Below are 23382 nucleotides of genomic sequence, written 5' to 3'. Positions count from 1 at the left end.
AGTCAAAGTGTTATAGGTTAGCTGAATGCCATGGTGGTGATTGGTTCTGATGCTGGAGTCCAGATATGCAGGGCTCCAAGCCCCATGTAAATCTACAGGATAGAAAGGAGCATTTCAGAGTGTGGCCTGCATAGTTCTTCCATTCATAATTTCACTTGCAGTGTGGCAAGAGCCATTGTAGTATAGCAATAAAACTGTTGGACTCTGATACAAGACTCTCGGGTTCAAACTTCTGCTGTGAAGCTTATCAGGTGGCCCTGGGGGAAACCACTCTCTTTAAACCTAACCTGCCTCACAGGCTAAAATGCAGTGTTTTGCTCTGCAGGGAAATATAAAAGTGACATCATAAAACTGATTTAGGTATATTTGTACTGTGTAGCAGGAAAAGCTGCAAATGGTTTCTGAAAATCTGTTTTGTTTTTAAGGGGAAATCTGCATTGTGGTCCCATTTAATTCAGTACCAGGAGAGGGAAGAGAAACAGGAGCAGCTTGCAGAATCCCCAAGTGAGTACAGAATACTTTGGTCAAGTGGCTTTGTGCAGCATCAATAGCTGTACATTATAAAGGAAATTTTAACTCAACTATGGGTGATAGCCAAAGAAGGAAGAGAAATAAATGTACTCCTAAAATTTGCTAAGCACCTGCAGAGATCCAAATAGTTGTCGGGCACACTGTTTTGCAGAGTGACTCAGTTTTTGTCTTGGTGTGCTTTGCAGTAATTTCTCCTAGGACTTGATCCTTTGGATCAAAAACTGCTGAGTGCCTTATCAGTAAAATATTACAGAAGCAGTTTCATTATTGTTTGTGGGTTGGGTGGTCTTGTATACCCACAGCAAGCTTATATGAGAATGTTAACTTGTTCTGAAGTATTTAATGGCATTTAAATAGGCTGTTTATTCCCACAATTTTGAAGATGAGTGTTTGCTTCTGGTACAGCTGGAATCAGTTGACAAACACAGACTGTCCACACTGGCTGGTGCTGATGAAAGTTGGGAGTCCTAACAACCTCTTGGAAGGCCACACATTCCTTCTCTAGTCTCTTCCATCCTTGATGCTCTTCCTCTCTCCCCCACCAGGAAAATGGGAAGGAGTTGTCCATATTGGCTGGGAGAGGGACAATAGTATGGAAATATGGCAAATTGGAGGGGGATAAGAGTGGAGGAGAGAAGGGGTTGTGGGATGGGGGGCGATGATAAAAAAAGAAGAAGACCTAAGGAGGAAGGATTGGAATGAGAAGTAGAGTGTTCCCTTTATTCCAGCTCTAGCCTGTAAAACTTCAGTGACATATTTCTGCTTCTAATATATAAAATTTTGTGATGTGTAGCTATTTAATGCTTGGAGCTAGCCAGACTGTTAGGGAGGGATCTGTGTGTTGTTCATGATAATGAAAAGGCTGAAGAGTAGCCACTGAAATTAGACTACATACACAATTGGGCATAATATGCCTTTTACATGATGGTAATAACTTGCATAATTCCAAACACTTTATCATTTGCATTTCTCATGTGTAAAAAAACACACAACAACGACGTTTGCACGGACAGGCTTGTGTAGCTTTTACAATTGTAAAAGTGGAAGCATTTTTTTCGGATTCTTCTTAAATCTACAGAGTCCAGCTCTGGATTAACTAAAGGGAAAAGTAACCAGTAAGCTGCCATGATGTAAAACTGTGGCAGACAAGTAGAAATGTCTTTGCATGACATCCTTCTGCTCCTGGTGGAGTTCTGAAAGAGGCTTAGGATTATTTCTGCAGCTTCATGATAATGTGTCGCTAACAAATTAATGCAGCTTTCCTCCTCCCCCCCCCCCTCCACAGTTGCCGTAGGGCCAGAACGAAGGAAGTCTGACACAGGGCTTATGTTACCTATTCTGAGAGTCTCGCTTATCAGTGATATGAGGTATGAGATTCAATATGTAAAATGTTGGCTTAAAATGTTGATACCACAGCCTAAAACTGAATCCTGATGCATATTACAGCTCTATGGCCATCAAATATATTTTGCCTTGGGGTTGTTGTTTTTTGCAATACTTGAGAGCATGGAAAGAATGAGTCAGGGAGAGGAATCTTTTCCCACACAGCTTCAGGGATGTGATGTGATATGTCAGTATGGTGTAGTGTTAGATTAGGCCCAGGGGATATAGGTTCTGATCCCCACTCATCCATGAAGTTCACTCAACAAATTCCAATTCCTTCACTTGCTGGGGAAGCCAAACTGTGGTTCCATGTGAGGTGGGGGCAGCAGGCACCCTTTTCTGTGCCCGTGGGGTATTTGTGCATGCTAGGTTTTTAAAAAAGGTACCCCTGGACGGTTAAGTCCCATCAAAGGCGCCTATGGGGTTGCGGCGCTCATCTCGCGTTTGTCCACAGACAGCTTTCCGGGTCATGTGGCCAGGATGACTAAACCGCTTCTGGTGCAACGGAACACCGTGACATAAACCAGAGCGCACGGAAACACCGTTTACCTTCCTGCCACAGCAGTACCTATTTATCTACTTGCACTGGCGTGCTTTTGAACTGCTAGGTTGGCAGGAGGTGGGACAGAGCAACAGGAGCTCAACCCATCGTGGGGATTCGAACCACCGACCTTCCGATTGGCAAGCCCAAGGAGCTCAGTGGTTTAGACCACAGCGCCACCCGTGTCCTACAGCCAGCTGGGCAGGAGAGCAAGGGCAGGACTGGTCTCTTGGGCTTCTGTGGGCAGGGCCTGGAAGTGACAGAAGACATTTGTCAACCTAGTCTACTCCTAGGGCTTAAAAGGAGAGCCCCATCTTGTTCTCCTCACCTCAGTCCATTCCAGATAAATAGTCTCCCTCCCACACCAGAACTACTCAGTCTTTCAGAAAAAGAAATGCCCTCTTTGAAAACAGAAGTCCTTGAGCTAACAGAATGACTTTGCTGGGATAACCCATTGTGTCTTCGTACTGAATATTTAAAGTATCCTTGCCAAGAGTCTGAATGTTACCATCAGCCCCAGAGCATAAGGTGGCTGTAATACGTTTCAGTTTTGTGTTATCCAGTGGCGTAGTGTGGGGGGTGCAGGGGGTGCCGGCCGCACCGGGCGCAAAATCTGGGGTTAGGGTTAGGGATAGGGTTAGGGGGCGCAAATCCAGGGTTAGGGGGCGCAAATTACTTGCCTTGCCCCGGGTGCTGACAACCCACGCTACGCCACTGGTGCTATCATCTGTTGTGTCTAATCTGCTTCCCTGAGCATATCTTTGCATGCAGAGGAGAGCATGCTGGGAACAAGGTTTCCACCCTTTGGGTCTGAGTGGAAACAGCCGTCAATGTTCACCTCCATTTTCTTTGGCAAGGTTAGGGAAATTATTTATCTGCCTGTAGTGTTTTGGTGCTTTTAAATGGAGCTCATGATCAAAGATGGGAACAGGGAGGCAACTGCTCTGATATAGCCCCCTATCAGAAGGCTTTAAATAGCTAAGCTGAATGTTTCAGCACGATGCGGGTGAATAATGTGTGTGCATTGCATTTCTCAAGGACTTCTGATCACATGCCCAGTTGTGTTGTGCTGGGAAGCCTAAGAGCTGCCTGTCAGAGACTGAGCCAAAAAATGAGGGGGCTGCTTTGCAGCAAGTGTTGGGAGCGCCAGAAGCAAGGCTCTTTTGTAGTTATTTGGATGGTTGCAGTGAGTCACTGCTCAAGGAAGGGGAGGCTGTGGGAGTTGTTAACAAAGGACAAAGGGAGCTGTAGGGGATTATCTCACTGCTTTGAAACAGCCTGCCGGAGTTTCAAGGGCTCGCTTTAGGTCTTAATTGTGTGAGGAGTTGGGAACCACAATAAATTTGTGTCATCTCAGGCAGAACTATTAACTGAGGTCAGGGATGTATGCGGAGCAAATCCTGGCAGGCACTTTGTTTTTGAAAAGCTGCAAGAAGCAATGCAGTGTTTGGGGCTGTGCAAATATATTGTAGCATATTGCAGTTCTGGCATGTGATATAAGCAGCCTTCTCTTCTTAACTGTTGCAGCTCAGCTGCTGCCGCTGCTGCAGCAGCAACAACAACAACACAGCTCCTACCCATGCCAGCATTTATCCCTTTTGGAACTGGGGAAGTGATGGCAGAGGGAGCAGCCATGCTGTCTAGGCTCCTTCTGTGTAACCTAAAGCTTCTCACATAGTTATTCCCAGCAGGCCTTGGTGCAGCCTGGTACCTGCACAGCAACTAAGGAGTCTCATTTGGAGGTCTGCTACCTCCTCCCCTATTAAGTCTTTCTAAGAACTGGGAGGAAGCATGTAACACCTGATCTGTAGTAACATAGATGAAAATATGTAAGTGTACAGGCAGGTCATTCTAGCGCATGATTATGGGATGGAGAAGGTAATTGGCTCAGTCTCTGAACTATCATTTTGCATCTGTCCCTGACCAACTTTGGTTCCAAAAAAAAGAAGGAAAGTATCTTTCTCAAGCTTGAAGTCTCCTCACGCCAGTCTCAGTTACTTAGCTGAAAATCGTGCAACATATAAGAAGTATGTATCTTTCTTTCTTTCTTTCTTTCTTTCTTTCTTTCTTTCTTTCTTTCTTTCTCTCTCTCTCTCTTTCTTTCTCTCTTTCTTTCTCTCTTTCTTTCTCTCTTTCTTTCTCTCTTTCTCTCTTTCTTTCTAACTTGTGGGTTTCTTTATTTTCCTTCAGGCACATTCAGAACATGAGTGAAATTAAGACTGATGTTGGCCGAGCTCGAGCCTGGATACGGCTGTCCCTTGAAAAGAAACTTTTGTCTCAGCATCTCAAGCAGCTGCTTTCCAACCAAGCCCTGGCAAAGTAAGCAATGTGGTTGTCACGGATCAGTCCTTTTTAGGGTACATTAAACTCAATATATAGGCTTGCTTCTGGATAAATGCACTTTGGAATGTGTTGCAGAGCTCTTTGGTTTCACCTGGGTACTGAAAGCTTCTGTTTTTGGTGCTTGAGGTAGCATGGTTTCATGAGAGTTGGCCGTCCCTGTTCTAGATCAACTGCTCCAGCAAGCATACCCAATGACAATGGGACTTGTAGTTCAGCAATACCCAGAGGACCAAAAGTTATTCATATCTGCTCTAGATGCTTAACGCTAGCCCAACATTGACCAACCCGCTGTCTTCCATGTGTTTTCAAGTCTTCAATTCCACAGCCATAGTAGGAGTTGTAGTCTGAAACATCTGGAGGGCACTAAGGTGACAAAACATGTTTTGGTCACTCCACCACCCTGAACCATTAGACATGGATAGCAACCAATTATGGGAAGACAAAGAACTCTGTATTTTAACAGATGTGGGTACAAGGCTAACAAATGGCTGCTTTACAATATATATATATATTAAAGCCACATTCAGTGGTACCTCAGGTTGCATACGCTTCAGGTTACATACGCTTCAGGTTACAGACTCCGCTAACCCAGAAATATTACCTCGGGTTAAGAACTTTGCTTCAGGATGAGAACAGAAATCTGGCTCCGGCGGCGCAGCAGCAGCAGGAGGCCCCATTAGCTAAAGTGGTACCTCAGGTTAAGAACAGTTTCAGGTTAAGAACGGACCTCTGGAACGAATTAAGTACTTAACCTGAGGTACCACTGTATGGCTTTGGATCAGGGTACCTTAAAAACCTCTTGTTGTTGTCGTTGTCCTCATCGTCCTTAATAGTTCTCTAGACAACATGCAGTTTAATCAATAAAATCACTTATGAAGCATAAAGACAAACCATTTCTCCCATACAATCTACTGTGCGTTGTAACATAATTCAAACCCCCCACCCCACCACTTTAAATGCCCTTTTGAAAACAAGTTAGGTGGCTACAAGGAATAAGACTGTACCTAGTATCAACAGAAAGACAGATTCAAGAACTGAATCATCCTTAAAAGTACTTGGTTTAGAGCGGTCAGTAGCCCAGCCCTGGCTGTGCAAACATTTGCTTTTTTCCTAACAAGCTCGCAAAGCTTACCTAAATTATTGCATGCTTCCTATACTGACATATGAAAGAAATGAAATAAAAACCGGAACTATTGCATTTTTTCATTATGTCTAAGAATTAACAGAAGAAGGAAAAAACATAGACAGGTGGTTTTGTTTAGATGGTGCAAGGACAATTAATCTACTTTTGCCTTTAGTTTTTTCCTCTCATTCAGCACTTCCCTAATATAGTTATGTTGTTCTCAGGGGCATTTAAACATCTTCCCTGTTACTTGCAGGAAATTGTACAAGCGTTATGCCTTTCTGCGCTGCGAAGAGGAGCGGGAACAGTTCCTCTATCACCTCCTCTCGCTCAACGCTGTGAATTACTTCTGCTTCACAAGTGTCTTCACCACCATCGGTGAGTTGGGTGGAATCTCATCCTCAGCTTGAGCTGCTGCTGTGTGATAAAGGAATAACTGTGGTCGTCTAACAAAGCCTGAAGTCATGGCTATTGCGATCAGCACTGCTCCCCATCTGGTGTCAAGTTGCTATCTCTTTGCGCAAACTGTAGGCGTACACCTCCTTTGCATGCACAGCCCTCCAGATCGTGATAGAATTCAGCTCCGATCAGCATAGCCAGTGTGGCCAAAGGTCAGGAAAGATGGGAGTTGTGGTCCGGCAACATCTGGAGCGAGCCAGGTTCTGCATCCCCGTTCGAGGTCCTCTTCTACTGTTGTTCCCACATTATTTGTGGAAATATATGAAAAGTTTTGAACCCATATTGTTTGCCTTTCCTGCATGTTTACACAATATATAAGTGAAAGAGGCATTGATTGCCTTTGACATAGTGAACTGCCCTGACACCTCCGGTATAGGGCAGTGTATAAGTTGAAATAATAATAATAATAATAATAATAATAATAATAATAATAATAATAAGTGATCAATTCTGTAATTATGGCTTATATCGGGGCAGAGAACTTGTGACACTCCGGATGTTTTTAGACCACGTCTCCCATCAGCCCCAATGGCATGGCTAGTGGACAGGGATGGTGGAATTTGTATTCAAACAGTTAGCTGGAGGACAGTATTAGCAACCCCTGCCCTTGAAAGATGCTATATTTGAGGCATTGTGAGAAATTTAAATGGCAGTCCCTTGACCCATCTGCCTAATTGGAGCATCAGGGGAAAAAATGTAGTGAAAGGCAGTTCAGGTTTGATAGCAGGATAGATTGATAGGCACATGTGGGGGGGCAGGTGCCATATACGTCTCAAAACTGCACCAATTTTATGACAGTTCGTTCAATTTTGCCGGAGAGGTGGAGGCACCAAACTTGCATCTTTACAATAATGGCAATGTGTACAGCAAAGCCCCATGGAAATAGAACAGCAAGTATGAATTTTTGCCTCCTGACATCCACCCTACCTTCCAAAAATAGCAGCTAATTCCTAAATTTGCTTGCTCTTTTAATTTTGCTTGTGCAGTAATAGCAACACCTAGTGGCTACTTGCATTATTGCATGATAAAAGCTGAGCATATACATAACTAGTTCTATGCTGAAATCAGCAAGGTAAGAAGCACAACCTATTGACTGTCCCTGGGAGGGGGAAATAACCATGCAGAAAACTTTGTCACATTTTTATTTATTTATTTATTACCAAAACTTGGCACTTTCCCAAAATACTGTAAAAGAAGACCCCTGCATTTTAAAACCACCCCCCAAATTGAACAGTAACTAAAGCTCAAATCAGAACTGATGCTGATTGCAAGAATGCAGTTAACATGCATGCTTCTTTGTTATGTAAAGAGCAGCTGTAGGGAAGCCTGAGCAGCCTCCAGGAGTGGAAGTTTCTCCTCCTCCTCTCTCCTTCCCCACCTCCCTGCCAAAGTTTGCATTTCAAAGAAGGCTCCATTGTCGCCAGTGGAGGCTTCCCTTTAAAATGCAAAAAGCAGCTGCAGAGAGAGAAGCAAGGGAAGAGGATTAAACCTGCAGGAGCCAAGGGCAAAGTGTTGGCTTACAAAGAAAAGCAGAGATACAGGGTGCTTCCAAGTGCCTCTGAACCCAGGAATGTGTTTTCATTTAAAAAGTTGTTGCTTAACAACAGGGAGTTGGAAATCCCTGCTGATCTACTGCAAATCCCAGAGATTTACCTGGAGATCCAAGTCAGCCTATCTCTGCAAATGACACTATTCTCTTTAAAAAACAACAACAACCTTGATGTATGCATCCTGCTACATATTTAGTAGCGACAGTGTTGTTCCTAGCGGGCCTGCAGAACTTAATTTATAATATGAAGACACCCTTTTAAATGTTCTTTCTTTGCTATTTGCAGTGATTCCATATAGGACGGTGATAATCCCCATTAAAAAACTCAGCAATGCAATCACCACGTCAAATCCATGGATTTGTGTTTCGGGAGAACTGGGAGATACTGGAATAATGCAGATCCCAAAGAACCTTTTAGAAATGACATTTGAGGTGAGTGCAGGAGAAAGGAACCTAAGGCCCAGGGGCTGGATGCAGCCCAATCGCCTTCTCAGTCCCACCCGCAGATGGTCCGGGAATCAGCCTGTTTTTACATGAGTAGAATGTGTGCTTTTATTTAAAATGCATCTCTGAGTTATTTGTGGGGCATAGGAACTGGTTCATTCCCCCCCCCCCCGAAAAAAAATAGTCTGGCCCACCACAAAGTCTGCGGGACAGTGGACCAGCCCATGGCTGAAAAAGGTTGCTGACCCCTGGTTTAGTGCACTGCACTTCCGCCCTGTTTTCAGATGTTGGTTGCTGCTGCTGTCAGAAAAGCCTGGTTTAAAATTGCGACACGGGTAGAATTTTAAGCAGCACTCAGTGGTGCTTTTTAAAAACCTGCAGAAATAACTTGATGACCAGCAAAAGCATGGAGCTTTTTGCTGCAAAAGGGAGCCTGCTTTGCTCTCTGATAGACAACCACAATATATTCTGGTCTCTCGGGGAACAGGGAAGCTTTATAGCTCCTTGTCACTTTCCTTTTTAAAAGCTCGGTAAGGATAATGCTGGCGAAGAGATCGCCGTTTCTCTGCATTGCTCATAAGATGGCACTCTCTCGTGATTCTTTGGGGACCCATTATGTTTTCATTGAGAGTTATAAACACTGGAAATGATTAAGGGCTCACACGGAGCTTCGTTTTGTGATGGTGGCTGGTATTGTATTGCGGCACCAATTTTCATAATAAAAGAGGCTGAGTTCCCTGAGAGTACAGGGAGTTTTTCCCCCATCACAGCTGATAGTGCGTGATCCCTGCTTGGTGCATGGCATTTGGCCATGGTCAGAAGTGCCTCACTAGGTACATTTGTACCGTGCTGGCCTCCCCTCTCCCTCCTGAGAAGCAACAGCAATCTGTCTTCTAGAAATCTAGCAGAGCAGCTATGGCTCATGTGGTGAGTTGCCTCTTGACTCAGCTTACATTTATCAAACTCATTTTGGTATGTCCTTGTTTGCCAGAGGTGTGTAGGGCAGCAGGGTGTAGGGCCCCCAAATTAGATGATGATTACTTGGCTATGAAACACACTGTTTGATCTTGTGCCAAGTCACTATCTCTCAGCCTAACCTAGCTCACAAAGGTTGTTATGAGGATAAAATGAGTGGGGGACAGAATTATGTATGTTGCTTTAGAGTCTTTGGGTTTATATGCTTGATAAATAAACTGACTCCATTGCAAAGCATAGTGTTTGACATACATAAGGCTGAAATGAGCATTGTATCTGTGCTGTTAGATCAGCAGTGGTTCATTCACACACTTATAGGTCATTGCTTGATATTGCAGTCTTTTAAGTTAAGAAGATTCATATGTGGACCAGATCACACTGGGTCTGATTATAACATTTAGTTATGCTTGGATCATCTGCAATATACATCCAGGGGCTCTGAGGGAGCAAAGGCTGCCATATTTTGCTGCCTGATTTGAGAAATGAAATAAAATGGGGTGATTTTGGTTGTGTTTATACTAAAAGTAATTAAGCTTGTCCTTTTCTCTTTTCAGTGTCAGAACTTGGGGAAGCTAACTACTGTTCAGATAGGTCATGACAACTCAGGACTGTTAGCCAAATGGCTGGTGGATTGTGTCATGGTCAGGAATGAAATCACAGGGCACACTTACAAGTAAGTCTGGAAGAGTGAAGGAAAACATTATATTAAAGGCAAGCAAGGCTAAACTCCTCTATCTTATTTAAAGTTGAGATGCTAAATATATGAATACGATCACTTTCACTTACTGCTTTGCGGATACATGTCTACTCAAAAGTACAGTAAGTCCCATTGAATTCTATGGGGCTTAGTCCCAGGTAAGTGGGTATAAGACTGTAGCCTTAATCATACTTGCAAATTAGTTCACAAGTTTTTTTAATGTGGGATTACCCTAGCCCTACAGTGACCCCATTCATATGAACTGATGCAACAAGAAATCCCAAAACTTGTGGTTTAACTGTACGTTAGAGCTTGTGTGGTTATACCTTTCTGACTAGAACACTGAAGCCAGTTCCAACTCCATTTTGTGACCCCTTAGGTTCCCATGTGGAAGATGGTTGGGGAAGGGTGTTGATGATGGTAGCCTGGAGAGGATTCTCATAGGAGAGTTGCTTTCAACAGCATCGGATGAAGATCTCGGGAAGCAGTGCCGAACCCCACCTCAACAGAAATCCCCAACGACAGCCCGGAGATTGAGTATCACTTCTCTCACCGGGAAAAATACAAGTAAGACATAACTTCTTGTGGTAACACCATCAATGATGATATTTTTAACAATTCCCTTTTATCATTTGAACCTTCGAATCTCTTGAGACTGAATTCTGCCCTCCTTTCTTCCCCACCGCTCCTTTTTTCTGCAGAACCCAATGCAGGACAGATCCAGGAGGGGATCGGGGAGGCTGTGAACAATATTGTGAAGCATTTCCACAAACCTGAAAAAGAGGTACCTTCTCAAACAATTGCAATTATATGAACGTTTGCAAAGGGGATGTTAGCAAACCTCTTCCACTGGCTGCTGGGGTGACAAGAGGGTTATGTGGAAGAGGCGCAGAATCTTGATCAAATTATAACGTTACAAAATTTCTGGATTCAGATTCATCATTGTGGCAAGCTTTGGAGTTCATCACCTAACTGCTCATTGTTTGTTATGTGATCCTGCTCTTGAAGCAGACATTCAGCAGCTGCCATTACTCTTTTTTTATAAATGTGTTGAGAGTTTCCTGGTGGAAAGCATGAAATTAAGATGGTATCTGTCTTTCAAGCAGTTCAGGACCACATTGTTTTTGCCCACAATATTTGCAGTGGATGCAAAGGGTTTCTGAATCCATTCAAAGTTTAAAAAACAGGCCAACTAGCTTACAGAAAAGGAAAAGCAGAATTTAACAACCCCAGCATTTGACATGATGTTCAGATATTTGTTCCCATGTGAGCAAATGGGATGTAGACTTCATAAAGCAACTTTTGCAGCACAGAGATGAACAGGCAGTGACTTGGCCATAGCTCACTGCTGTAGCAAATCTCTACCCAACTCTAGATCCTTCTTTCTCAATTAGAAGAACATGCAAATAGCTCCTGCAACAAAACGTTGGAAGTGTGGATTGCATCTGCTCACTGTTTTCATTCATGCCTTCCTCCATATCTCTGGGCAGATCAACACCACATGTTTAAAACACATCCAGTGCACTTTAAAACCCCATGACTTCCCCCAAGGAATCCTGGGAACTGTAGTTTCGGTCTCGGGGGGGGGGGGACTACAGCTTCCCCCACTTTTTGGAAGAAGTTGTGGGCTTTAAATGGGTACTGAATTCACTTTAAATGTTTGGTGTAGATAGTCCTGTATTGCATCCCCTCTATCTGCCCCCAGCAAACCCACCCAGTTAGCATCTTGTGGTCACTGAGCACACTCAATCCTTACTGGGCTATTTGATATCCCAGCACCCCTCCTCTATGCTTTGTAAAGAGGGGTGTTTTTTTTGTGTACTTCTGCAAACTCAAGGTTCCCCCAAGTCCACTGACATCTCTCTCCTGTGATTGGGTGGTGTATTTTTGGCTAAATAGGGACCAGCACTCAGAATACTGAGGTTGTTATTAGTATATATGAGTAATAAAGAATCTGGGGCAATGCCAATTGTTCTTGGCTGCCATTAACTTCTTAGCCCTTGCGCACCAGAGTAAATCTTGCAAGTATCCGGAAAGGGAGCTGCATCAGCAACAACGCTCTCCCTCACCCTGGTATCTACTGGCTCCAAAACTGACGCATGAAATGCAGCTTTTGCAGTTCACAAGTTCCCCATCTCTGAACCCAGATCACATTTCTGCCTTAGGTGCAGCCATGGAAAACCAAGTTGCACTCATCATAACAAGTCTTGAAAGCTGATTAAAAAGCATCCATAGCTAAGGGGGGGGGGGGAATCAGAAGTAGCTTGTGTTGGTATGCCAGTGTTCACAACCATTATTTCTCTTTCTGTAGAGGGGAAGCCTCACTGTTCTCTTATGTGGAGAAAATGGTCTGGTTGCAGCACTGGAGCAGGTCTTCCACCATGGTTTCAAGTCTGCTCGCATCTTCCATAAGAATGTCTTCATCTGGGACTTCATAGGTAATTGGCACATTCAGTTCAATTAGGGTTTATGGGCCCAATTTCCTGAAGTCCACAAGTTTGGACTTCATGTCATTCTGGTGAAATTGAATGCCGCGCATCTCTAACTGGTGGCTACTTGCTGAGAGAACCATTCGGCCAGCCCTACTGTTAGACCATTGGACAATGTGGAGTATTCCACCTTGGTCAACAAGTGGGGGAGCTACTTACAGACTAGCAAACTGGCAAGTACTTTGTTTTGCTTTTAAAGTAATAAACAGCTCAGAAAGAGGGGGAAAGTCTTATACCATCTCTTGCCTTATTCTCACATTGCTTTCATAGTGTGGGTCATGCTTCTTGATGGACAGGTATCTTGCCACACTGGTAAGATTTTAAATGGGGAAGGGAAATGGCACACATCGTTGACTTGGCTACTTCCCACACCACAGCTGCCACTCCCTGAAATTCACAAAGACATTCCATATGCAATGAAAATTGGATTTTTCTAGGCAGGTCCATATCTTCCTTTGTTTGAACAGGCCTGTATTTGCCAAGTGACCCTTAACTTGCAAGACAGTGTAAAGCAACAGAATATGCAAAATGCCTTCAAGGCAGTCATTACCTCTGAATTCATGGATACTGTGTGTTAATGTGTTAGGAATGCACTCTGAGGCAATAAATTAGCTGTGATTCTGGAACTGCCTAGGCCAAATTGTCACTCAGGAAATCACTTCAGACATACCGTATTTTTCGCCCTATAAGATGCACTTTCCCCCCTCCAAAAATGAAGGGGAAATGTGTGTGCGTCTTATGGGGCGAATGCAGGCTCCTTGGCTTCAGCGATAGCAACGCGGAGGCTTCGCGTTGCTTCCACTGAAGCCAGGAGAGTCTGCTCTTTGAGGCTGGCAGTGGGGAAAGCAGCGCTTCCCCCATCGCCAGCCCCATAGGATGGGGGGCAGTGGGGAGGCGCGCGACGCCTTCCCACTACTCTCCAACCCTCCTGTGGGCTTTTGCGGGAGATGGGGGAATTCCCCCACTTCCTGCAAAAGCCCGCAAAAGCCGTGCGCTCTTTAAAGGGGCTCCGCGGCTTCTGTTGGCTTTTCTACGGGGGGGGGGGGAATTCCCCCACCTAGAAAAGCCCGCAGGAGCCGTGCACCCTTTAAAGAGCGCGCCGCTCTTGGGGGCTTTTCCTTGAGGAGGGAGAAGGGACTGACTGGCCGTTTCAGTCCCTTCTCCCTCCTGGTCGAAAAGCCCGCAGGAGTCTCGCTGGGCTCCTGTGGGCTTTTGCGGGAGGTGGGGGAATTCCGCCACCTCCCACAAAAGCAGGGAGAAGGTCTTGGAGTAGCGCACAGGCTGCGTGCAGCCTGTCCACTGCTCCCAGAGCTGCGGGGGGGGGGGGAAGAATCATATTTTTTTACTTGATTTCCCCCCCCCCCCCGAAAACTAGGTGCGTCCTATGGGCCGGTGCATCCTATAGGGCGAAAAATATGGTAATGACAAAATGGTTACTTTAACTGTTCCTCATATAATAGTAATTTCAAAGTCCTAATTGCCATGAATCTGTGGCTTCTAAACGCTTAGTTACTGAAGAAGTTGTGCAATCACACTCAACTTGCACAACTGATTCAGAATTGTTTTTCATGGTGCAGGTTTTGGATCAAGCTGGGTGTACTTAAAAGTTTAATACTTTTTTTCTAGCACAAATACAGCCCTGCCTCTAGTTACATAGTTTCAGTGCTATGTGTTATTTGCACTTGTGAATCCTAGCTTCTGAAGGGTGTCACTCAACAAAATGGCAGGTTGAAAGGGCTGAGAGATTATTTGCATTCTACATTCAGTGAGCTTTTGTTCTCTCTCTCTCTCTCTCTCTCCCCCCCCCTCTCTCCCTCCCTCCCTCCCTCTCCCCCCCCCCCCCATCATCCACCTTCAGAAAAGGCAGTTGCCTACTTTGAGACTACTGACCAGCTTGGGGACAATGAAGAGGGTGTTCTTCTTCAAAAATCCTCCTGCAAAACATTTTGCCACTATGTAAATGCCATAAATACGGCACCACGGAACATAGGGAAGGACGGCAAATTCCAAATTCTTGTTTGCCTTGGAACTCGGTACGTATGTCGTTTGCTCACAAATGTCTTCTAAGATGCAAAAGTCTCCAAAGCTGTTCTCTTCCTTAGCAACACTCTGAGGTCATGTAGACCATTTCTAGCCCCTCAAAATGGGCAACTGAGACTGAATGCGGCTTGCCCAAAATCACGGTGGCATCATTAAAAGCTGGCTTTTGGAGCCAGGATTTTCCCAGTAATACCTCTAATATTTTTGACTGGAATCTATTTTTAAGCTCCTCCTCTGTATACATTTGTTAGATCTCTTTTGAGTTCTTTAGTCTGGATATTTGAGCAGATTTCTGGCAGCTACCGGAAGCTGCTATAGCACTTACTGTAAACTAGCTGTAAAATAGCTTGTCATCTTCAGCAATTTTGCCTTTTATATGATGTGCACAGATTATTAGGAAATGTATGTCAATTGACAACCATCTCTCTCAGTCCATACAACAGATACATTATTTTATTTTATTTATTAAATTTATACTGCCTATCATCCAAGAATCACAGAGCAATTTACAGTCTATATCTCAGGGGCTTCTGATTCATTCAAAGGTACCCACCCAGTTCACAAAAGATGCTGATCTCTCTTGTTGCCAGCTTCAGCCACTTTGCATGAGCAAGATAGAGTCCTCAACAAACAGTTTCATTACACTGGGAGAATCAGCAGTTAAACACTCTGATTTCTTGGAGATGAGTCTTTCTGACACTGACACAAATAACTTGTTCCTTGCTTCTCCGTGGCATTTGATTTCTTTTTGAAACAGGCCATCTGTTTTGAGGCAACAATAATGCAAGTGAAATGGGTCTGCAACTCAACAATTGAGCCCTTCAGATCCTATCCATTGTTTGGCCACATTCAACGTAATTTTCAGAGGCTGAATCAAACATCAAATATTATCCTCTGATTTGGAAAAATGTGCAAGTGCTCTCAACAGCAGCTGCTGCATGATTACTTTCAGTTTTGCTTTTCTGCTGTTCTTTCCTCATGATCTCTTTTCTAGCCCGATGTTTTCAGGTGCTACTTTTGGGAACTCTTAGCGCAAGTTTGGGGAACCTGTGGCCTTTCAGATGCTTCTGGACTCCATCTCCCATAATCCTGTATTCCTGGCTGTTCTGAGACTGATGGGAGTTGCAATCCAACAACCGAAAGGCCACAGCTGAGCCATTCCGGTCTTAGTGGGATAGGATACAATGATTTTAAATGCTTCTTCAAAAAGATTCCTGCATTGTAAGGAATTGAACTAGATAACCCTCGTGGTTCCTTCCAACTCTACAATTCCATGATTCTGTGATTCACTGATATTACCCTGTAACTTCCAACAAAACCAACATTCTGCAAGTAATTACCTAGCAAAGCATCTTTAAAAGTACCGCTGCTCTCATCTGTGTTGGTTGCTGTAACCCTGGTTTAACATGCCAGTGTGCTGTGAAAGCATCGTTTGGCTTCTCAAGTTAAACTTTTTGGGATGCACCAACAAGGCTTGCTTTTCACCTTGCACAAAGACTCGAGAGGTTGGGGAAAGTGCCTGAACAGTGGTTTGCAATGGAGATGTAAGCTTACCACGGTTAATGAAAACGGTTGTTGGAAGCACTGCATCAAACCATGGCTTTGGGCCCTGTTTGGCTGCCCATCTGTAATAATGGTTGAGGGATTTGCAGTGGAAGAAATGAAGGAAACCCTTAATTAAATGTTATGTCTGCATAAAGTATATGGATGTACCATAAATTGGTTGATGATACAATTTCTTCTGCAGGGATCACTTCATCCCGCAGTGGATTCCCTTACTGGCGGAGTGCCCAGCCATCACTCGGATGTACGAAGAGAACGCTCTCCTGCGTGACCGCATGATGGTGAATTCTCTCATCAGAGTCCTACAGACATTGCAGGACTTCAGCATTGTCTTGGAAGGGTCACTCGTCAAAGGGGTGGATGTGTAGTGTATGGCTTTGCAGACCCGCTCTGCCTCTCTCTTCTCCCAGGCAAATGTTGAATTTGGGAGAGGATGGATCTGTTAAAATGCAAATGCTGCTGGTATTGCCCCACTGTGTGTTTCAAAAAACAGCTTGTTGATAGGTGAGAGTAGGGGTTGTGGGCAGATTCTTTGCTTGTGTAGTTTCCTTACTGGTCTGCCCCAAAGCCGCAAACAAGCTACGCTGCAGTATTGTAGTTTTCAAACCAGAGGTTTAGTATAAAATAGAGTATTTTCGTGTGTTCAATGTGTGTAAATAGGCTACCTTACTTCAGAAATATTACCAATATGGAACTTTTCTTAGAATCAGTGTTCTTGGGGTTGGGGAGGGAAGGAAATGTAGCCTAAAACAACTTTATAGGGTTGGGTGAAGGAGGGAAGCATTTCTTGCAAGTATGGGAAAAAGCCACTCCATCTGTAAATATTGTACAAACGTATCACGGGAGGCTTTTTTGCATATTGCAGAGGAACAACTGAAGACTCTCTGGGGTAGCCACTGCTGTATTCTTCTTGTGAATGTATATTGTTTGCTCTGTTCCCTGTATGTGTTGAGGGGTCTCGTTATTCCATTTAGATACAAACCTTTGTTTGTGTGCATCCAATAAGCTGTGAATCATAGGATTCTGGATCCCCTCCCTGACTTTCGTCAGTCGGTGCAAGTGGTGCAAAGGAAAGTCTTCACACTGGACATGAGGAGTTCTTGAGCTTTGAACAGGGATCCACTGGATTACAAAAAGAGGAGAAAAGCTGTACTAGAGCGTTGAGTGGTTAACTGGCCTTTCAGCTAGCGCTCTCTCTCTCTCTCTCTCTCTCTCTCTCTCTCTCCTTTCTCCTTTCTCCTTTCTCCTTTCCCCTCACTCCCCATTTGGGGTTTGGAGTTCTGTTGCAATGCCTGCTTCAGGAGACATTTTTGAAAGGAGAGAGGAAGGCAATCTCTTATCACAAACAGTTTCTGCATGATTGTTTTGGAAGGTTTAAATGTCAGCAGCCTCCCTGCCCTGCAACTGTCTTGCTCCGATGAGAGGCTGCCTATAACCTTTTAATGCTACAACTCTTCCCATGTAGACAGAAAGGGTCCGTATATAGCATAGTGCTCTAGGTAAGACGACCAGGATGTGTGGAGTTGCCATAACCTCCCATGCAGTTAGGTAAAGGCTCCCCTAAGGGATGTTGCTTATGTTACCTTAGTGGTCCAGTAGCTACTTCAGCATTTCTTCTTCCCATGTCACTCGGGTAACAGAGGAAGCCAGTAGGAGCATGGGATGGCTTGGCAATGGTACCAGTGTAGCCCCACCTGGGAGCAATGGTGGCACAGGGAAGTAGCTGCATTTCGGCTCCTCCCGTGTGAACTCAGCATTGCTATGATGCCACAGTGGCATGTGAAAGCATCCCACTTGAACAGCAGTTTGTGCACCTCGTAATGTAAGGCATCCCTTGGTTTTGTGCAGAAGCAACAGATACCCAAAACTAGAGGCTATCCTGACAAGTGGATAGATGCAATATTTTGAGAAGCAAAACCAGTTGCTTTAAGCAGACCTATTTAAGTAATATTATGCAAAGTTAGTACTGGATAGTGGGGCAGCACAGATAGAAGATGTATCGTATAATATTCTATTCCCCCACCCTCAATTGAGATGGCATTTGCGGCTGAATGAGCTCTCTCTGTCAGTTCCTTGTTAACCTGTAAAGCTCTGTGGGGCATGGGCAGTCACACTGTTCATCATGCCTGACTGTCATCCTTCTGAGAGAAGTGATGGATACCTTTCATCTTAAGCTATAGCACATATACACCCTGCCCCATTGGTGCTTTGTCCACTTTCTAATACTGTTATAGAGTCCAAGAGAGAGAGGGCCCCTTAAGGCTGAAGCAGGTGGAAAACCCTGAAAGCAAAATACACTGAATTTGGGAAAGAAAGCAGCCAAGAGAATACTGTGCAAAGCCTCTATTTCATTTAACAGATTATCTTCCTAAGTAGTACCCTGACAGGGAATTCTCTTAGGGCGTGATATTAAGGGTGAGACAGTATGTTCAGTGACAAACACAGGGCTCCCAACGCTGGGGTTTGCCATCAGGGTGCAAAGTGGCAGAGGGAGAGGGGCATTTGCAAGGGAGAAATGGCAAAGAGTTGCTTCTATCAGAAACTTGCATCCTCTACGCAAGTTGAGGAAAAATGGCAGGGAAAGGATTTGAGGGAGAACATGGTTGATGGAAGAAGGATTAGGTGCATACACAACTGCTGCCAATTTGTACTTCAGCAGCAGCCCTAGCTTTGAGAACCCTGTATTTTGAAGTGCAATGTGTCCATCCACCCTTTTTCTGATAATGATACCTGGGACCTCCAAAGGCCCTTCACCTGTGAATTTGTTATCCCAAAAAAGAGCAGAAAGCTGGGAATGTTAACCATAAACCATAAGAAGATTCTGAGCCAACAAGTGGCTTGCACGCATCAAGATATTTCACCAATACCACTGCTCCCTTGAAAAATTACGTGGCACCTTTGGCCACAACATTTGCTGAAATAGCACATGAATCCCAGTGCATGAAATTTGGCCTGGCAACATGACTATGAAACATGAATGCATTTGAAAATATTCACCAAAATTTCAGAACACATATTTGGGGGTGGGGAGAAATTTCCAGATAATCCTCAAGCAAAACCAGCTTCCTTTTTACCCTAACCATGTATTTACCTCACCAAGTAACCCCCGTCCGATCTTGATGGAAGACATGTTCCTGCAATCTCGGACACGATTTTAAATATTTCCAGAGCTAACTGTTTTGTGGAGTAACATGCAACCCCATTAAAAACTGGAGAAGTTATTTGATCTTCCATCCTTTTCATTTACTCTGCTCTAGTTAGAAGAGAAATGGTTATTGAAATCCAAGTATTGTACAGTTACTAGATATATTTGATCCTTCCTCGTTTTCCTGTAATTTCCAGATAGCCAAAACAATTTGGCCTTCACTCCTGTTTTTCTCAAGAAACAAATGGTGGATTGTTTGTAGTTTTATCTATATTTTGCCTGTTGATATTTCTGAAAAATTCCTTTGTACTAGAGCTAAGAAGACTGAGCTAAGAAAAATGAGGATCTGGTACAGAACCGAACAGGAGAATAAAGGAATTGTCCAGATATCAATGTGCTTTGCTTTTACATGTCTCAAAACTGGCCCCAGTCATGGATGAAGTCCCACGTCTTGTTTTACTAAATGACAGTAAATAAAAAGCAATATGTTGCTTGGATGGCTGCATTCATTCCAGAAGAATCTGAGTCAAATTGGAGACCTGGATTCCTTAACTGACTACCATCTTGCATCTACTGGGGAAAATAACCATTGATGCAGATAAAGAGGGACACCCGATAAAAGGTTTTTTGCCTGAAATTCACAGCGGGTCTCTATCCACCTCTAGCATGTGGCTCTGGACGTCTTGCTTCACAATATAATTTATTTCTGTAAAGCATTTCATGGGAACTGGTGTGAAAGGGACACTCTGTGTGTCGAGTTTCCTTTTAGGCAATAATGCACTGTATAAATGTGTAGTATTATAACAACCTTAAGGTATTTCTGAAGCATGAGATTGATCTCTGGTAGATTAATTCTATTTGACATCTTCAGGAGTGCAGTTCTTCCGTTACATTTGTTTTATTCCTGTTGTGTGCAACTTTTTTTGTTTAAGAAACAATTTTGATCACTTGAAACAGGTTCCCCACCCCTGTTGCAGTTTTCAGAAACTGTTCCAGTTTATTTAAAAGAGTGAGGAAGACTTTAGTAGTCGTGGTTCTCTGGAATTTAATGTACCTTTTAAACATCAGTATTAATGAGCTTTTGTTGATTTTGAGAAACCCAACTTTTTAAGGCAACTAACGCTTTCTGGTAACTTACCAAGTAAAAATTCTGTGTTGAAGAACAGCGGCTCTCAAAGCACTGTACGTTCTTTATAGCATTGCTAAGCTAACATAGTAAGAACATTTGAAGCTATGAAGTAGAATTGCAAAGTAGATCAATAATGTAACACAGTTTATGGGTCTTTGATGCAAACCAGAATGTGGTTGTCTCAGAGCAGAGGAAACCCCACCACTTCATCTTTCTAATTAACACTTTAGCAGCCCATTTACTTGCAGGTAAATGCCATTATTTTTTAACTGGGATTGATCTCTGAGTAAAGATGTTTGGGATGGGGCTGTTAGCAGCTTTTTCTGTTTAGAGCAAGTTTTAAGAGGTGGTGCAGTGTCATAATTAACATTGATTTTCCTCTTCCCAATCAAGTGAAGGTGCATTTCTCACATGGAAACGTCGTATGTTACACTTGAAATGTATAAATATACCTGACAGAGTTTATTAAAGAACTCCTTCCGCCCCCACCCTTAAATATCTTCAGAATATGTTGCTGTTTTATCTTCACGTTATTCATAAATTAATCAGGACTGGATAATGTTCAGGAAGTGAATATCAGTAAAAGTATTGTTATTTCAAGCACTTTAGCATACATATCACAAACTGACGTGGGTGTTTTTTTTCCAGGGTTTGGATTACTATTAAATGCAGCTTTTCATGCAATGGTATTTACAAATAAAACTGAGAACAACAATGTGTCATGTGATGCTTCATTGGAGGGGGTTGTTTGGCTGTTTCCGTTTATATTTTGATTATGTATTTTGTGTTTTTATATTGTAATTTTATCTTGTGAACCACCTTGAGACCTGCGGGTATAGGATGCTATGGAAATTATTATTATTATATTTTATTTTAATTAAGGCCAATAAAATTTAAAAAACTTTGTAGAATTTAATAGGCTGAACTGTGGAGCTATAGCATCAACACTATTTTTAGGGATTGGGGTATGTTGTCAATATTTATTTTTCTCGTTTAGGCCCATTAAGTTCATTTTCTACTGTCCAGAGTCTCAAAGATGTGTTCTCCCAAGTCCATATGCCTAGGATCTTTGCACTCCTGTCACAGCGACATCTACGCTGGCTTTGTCATGTACACAAAATGGAAGATGCCAGCATATGAAACAATCGGCAGGTATATTTAGAGGGTGGGGGTGGGGGTTTAAAATGGCAAATGCAGACAATCCATTTGGGCATGAATAGAGACAGTAATTTCCTTCCCATTACAGTTGTTAATTGACATAGTGCAAGTTTGGTTGTGTTGTTACCAGTTACTACTTTTGTGAAGTAGTCTGCACCAGACCAAAAGTGGAAAATATTGCAGAAGTAATACCAGCTGAACAAAAGGCGTCTTGTACCTTAGCTTTGCTATTACTTCTCACTTTGAATTTTATTTGCAAGTCTTTAGGGTTGGCACTCTTGTAATATTTGACTGGTTGATTGACCAAAAGACTGCCTAATATTTAAACACAGTCTTACTATTGTCAAATTTTCCATTAAGCTGATGATGCTTGTAGAATTGGTCTAAAGTGCAATTGCCTTTAAAAAGTGGCGTTTAGATTTTAATGGTTGCATTAAATTTGCTTTTTCTGCTCGAATTTCATTTTTTTAAACATAATTTAACTAGGCTGAACTCCATGTCCCAGAATAAAAGCCAACAGGAAAATCTCTGCAGTTAATGTTCACAATTTATGTAAACCCCACTTATCCATGTTATAGTTACAATAATAGCGTAGTTTTCTGTAAGTAGCATGCATTCCAAACCTGTCTGTCAGGGACTGCCAACCTTTTTGGACCAGTGGGCACGTTTGGAAATTTGAGAGACTGCAATCCTTTACGTCTACTCAGAAGTATACTGCATTCATTGGGATTTACTCCTTACCTCTTGCCCACAAGTCTCCTTGTCCTTGCCTTCCAAAGTAATCACACTTTCCCCACCCACTTACTTAACATGATGGCTGTGATAAACTAACCAGGTTGACTTCTCCCACCACCGAAACACAACAGCAATTCTTGGTAGTGGACAGGAAAATACTTGTTGGAAAGATTTAATTGTTGAGTTGGAAATGGACCCCTGAGGATCATCTAGTCCAATTCCCTGCAATGCAGAAGTATGCAGCTGTCCCATACAAGGATCGAACTCAATACGTTGGCATTATCAGCACCACGCTCTAACCAACTGAGTTGTTAAAGGAAACTTACACTTTAGAAGCGCAAGTGATGATAAAGCATCAACCATCTCAGTTTATTTGGTATGACTTCAGCCCTAGATAGTTTTGGTAGAATTAGAAGTCCTAATAATAATAATAATAATAATAATAATAATAATAATAATAATAATATTTTATTTATACCCCGCCCTCCCCAGCCAAGGCCGGGCTCAGAGCGGCTTACAAGCAATAATAAAAACAAGATGAATGATTACAACTTAAAAACAAAAATAAAATACATTAAAATAATGGAACATTAAAATATTAAAATGTAGCCTCATCGCAGGAGGAGAAGGAAAAGAAAAAAGAAAGAGAGGGAGGGAATCAAATTGGCTCCAAGCCAAAGGCCAGGCGGAACTCTGGCTTACAGGCCCTGCGGAAAGAAATCAGATCCTGCAGGGCCCTGGTCTCATGAGGCAGAGCGTTCCGCCAGAGTTGAAAAGGCCCTGGCTCTGGTTGAAGCCAATCTAACTTCCTTAGGGCCTGGGACCACTAGGGTGTTGTTATTTATGGACCTTGAGGCTCTCCATGGGGCATACCAGGAACACAACGCTTTTGATGGCCAGACTGGGCAGGTAGTTCTTTGTGCCCCAAGGGGCTTTTAAACTCCTGTTTGGCAAACGTGTTTCACAAATGTACCTGCTGCAGAACAGGTGAACCGACTGTATGATGCTAGTAGACAGGAGACTTGAACTAGCTAGCTAGCTAGATCTTTAACACATTTAGAAATGGTTTCTCCTTGAT

General features: G+C 43.2%; 1 protein-coding gene across 6 annotated transcripts in view; it reads left to right on the top strand.

Annotated features, from left to right (window-relative positions):
- The window catches only part of DENND5B (DENN domain containing 5B), a 94971-nt gene extending 75199 nt beyond the window's left edge, over nucleotides 1-19772 (top strand). For all 6 annotated transcript variants that reach the window (XM_081878785.1, XM_081878786.1, XM_081878788.1 and 3 more), the window contains 11 exons: nucleotides 426-504; nucleotides 1817-1898; nucleotides 4646-4774; nucleotides 6178-6299; nucleotides 8216-8361; nucleotides 9903-10021; nucleotides 10425-10612; nucleotides 10747-10829; nucleotides 12357-12483; nucleotides 14393-14567; nucleotides 16322-19772. In XM_081878785.1, coding sequence (XP_081734911.1) covers nucleotides 426-504; nucleotides 1817-1898; nucleotides 4646-4774; nucleotides 6178-6299; nucleotides 8216-8361; nucleotides 9903-10021; nucleotides 10425-10612; nucleotides 10747-10829; nucleotides 12357-12483; nucleotides 14393-14567; nucleotides 16322-16505 — 1434 coding nt within the window. In that variant the 3' untranslated portion in view covers nucleotides 16506-19772. The remainder of the gene's footprint in view (nucleotides 1-425; nucleotides 505-1816; nucleotides 1899-4645; nucleotides 4775-6177; nucleotides 6300-8215; nucleotides 8362-9902; nucleotides 10022-10424; nucleotides 10613-10746; nucleotides 10830-12356; nucleotides 12484-14392; nucleotides 14568-16321) is intronic.
- Nucleotides 19773-23382: the final 3610 nt, after the last annotated feature.

This window comes from Podarcis erhardii (assembly GCF_964252035.2).
Source record: "Podarcis erhardii genome assembly, chromosome: 10".
NCBI classification, from domain to species: Eukaryota; Metazoa; Chordata; class Lepidosauria; order Squamata; family Lacertidae; genus Podarcis; species Podarcis erhardii.
Note: the sequence above shows the minus strand (reverse complement) of the source record. Positions and strands in the feature narration are given on the sequence as shown.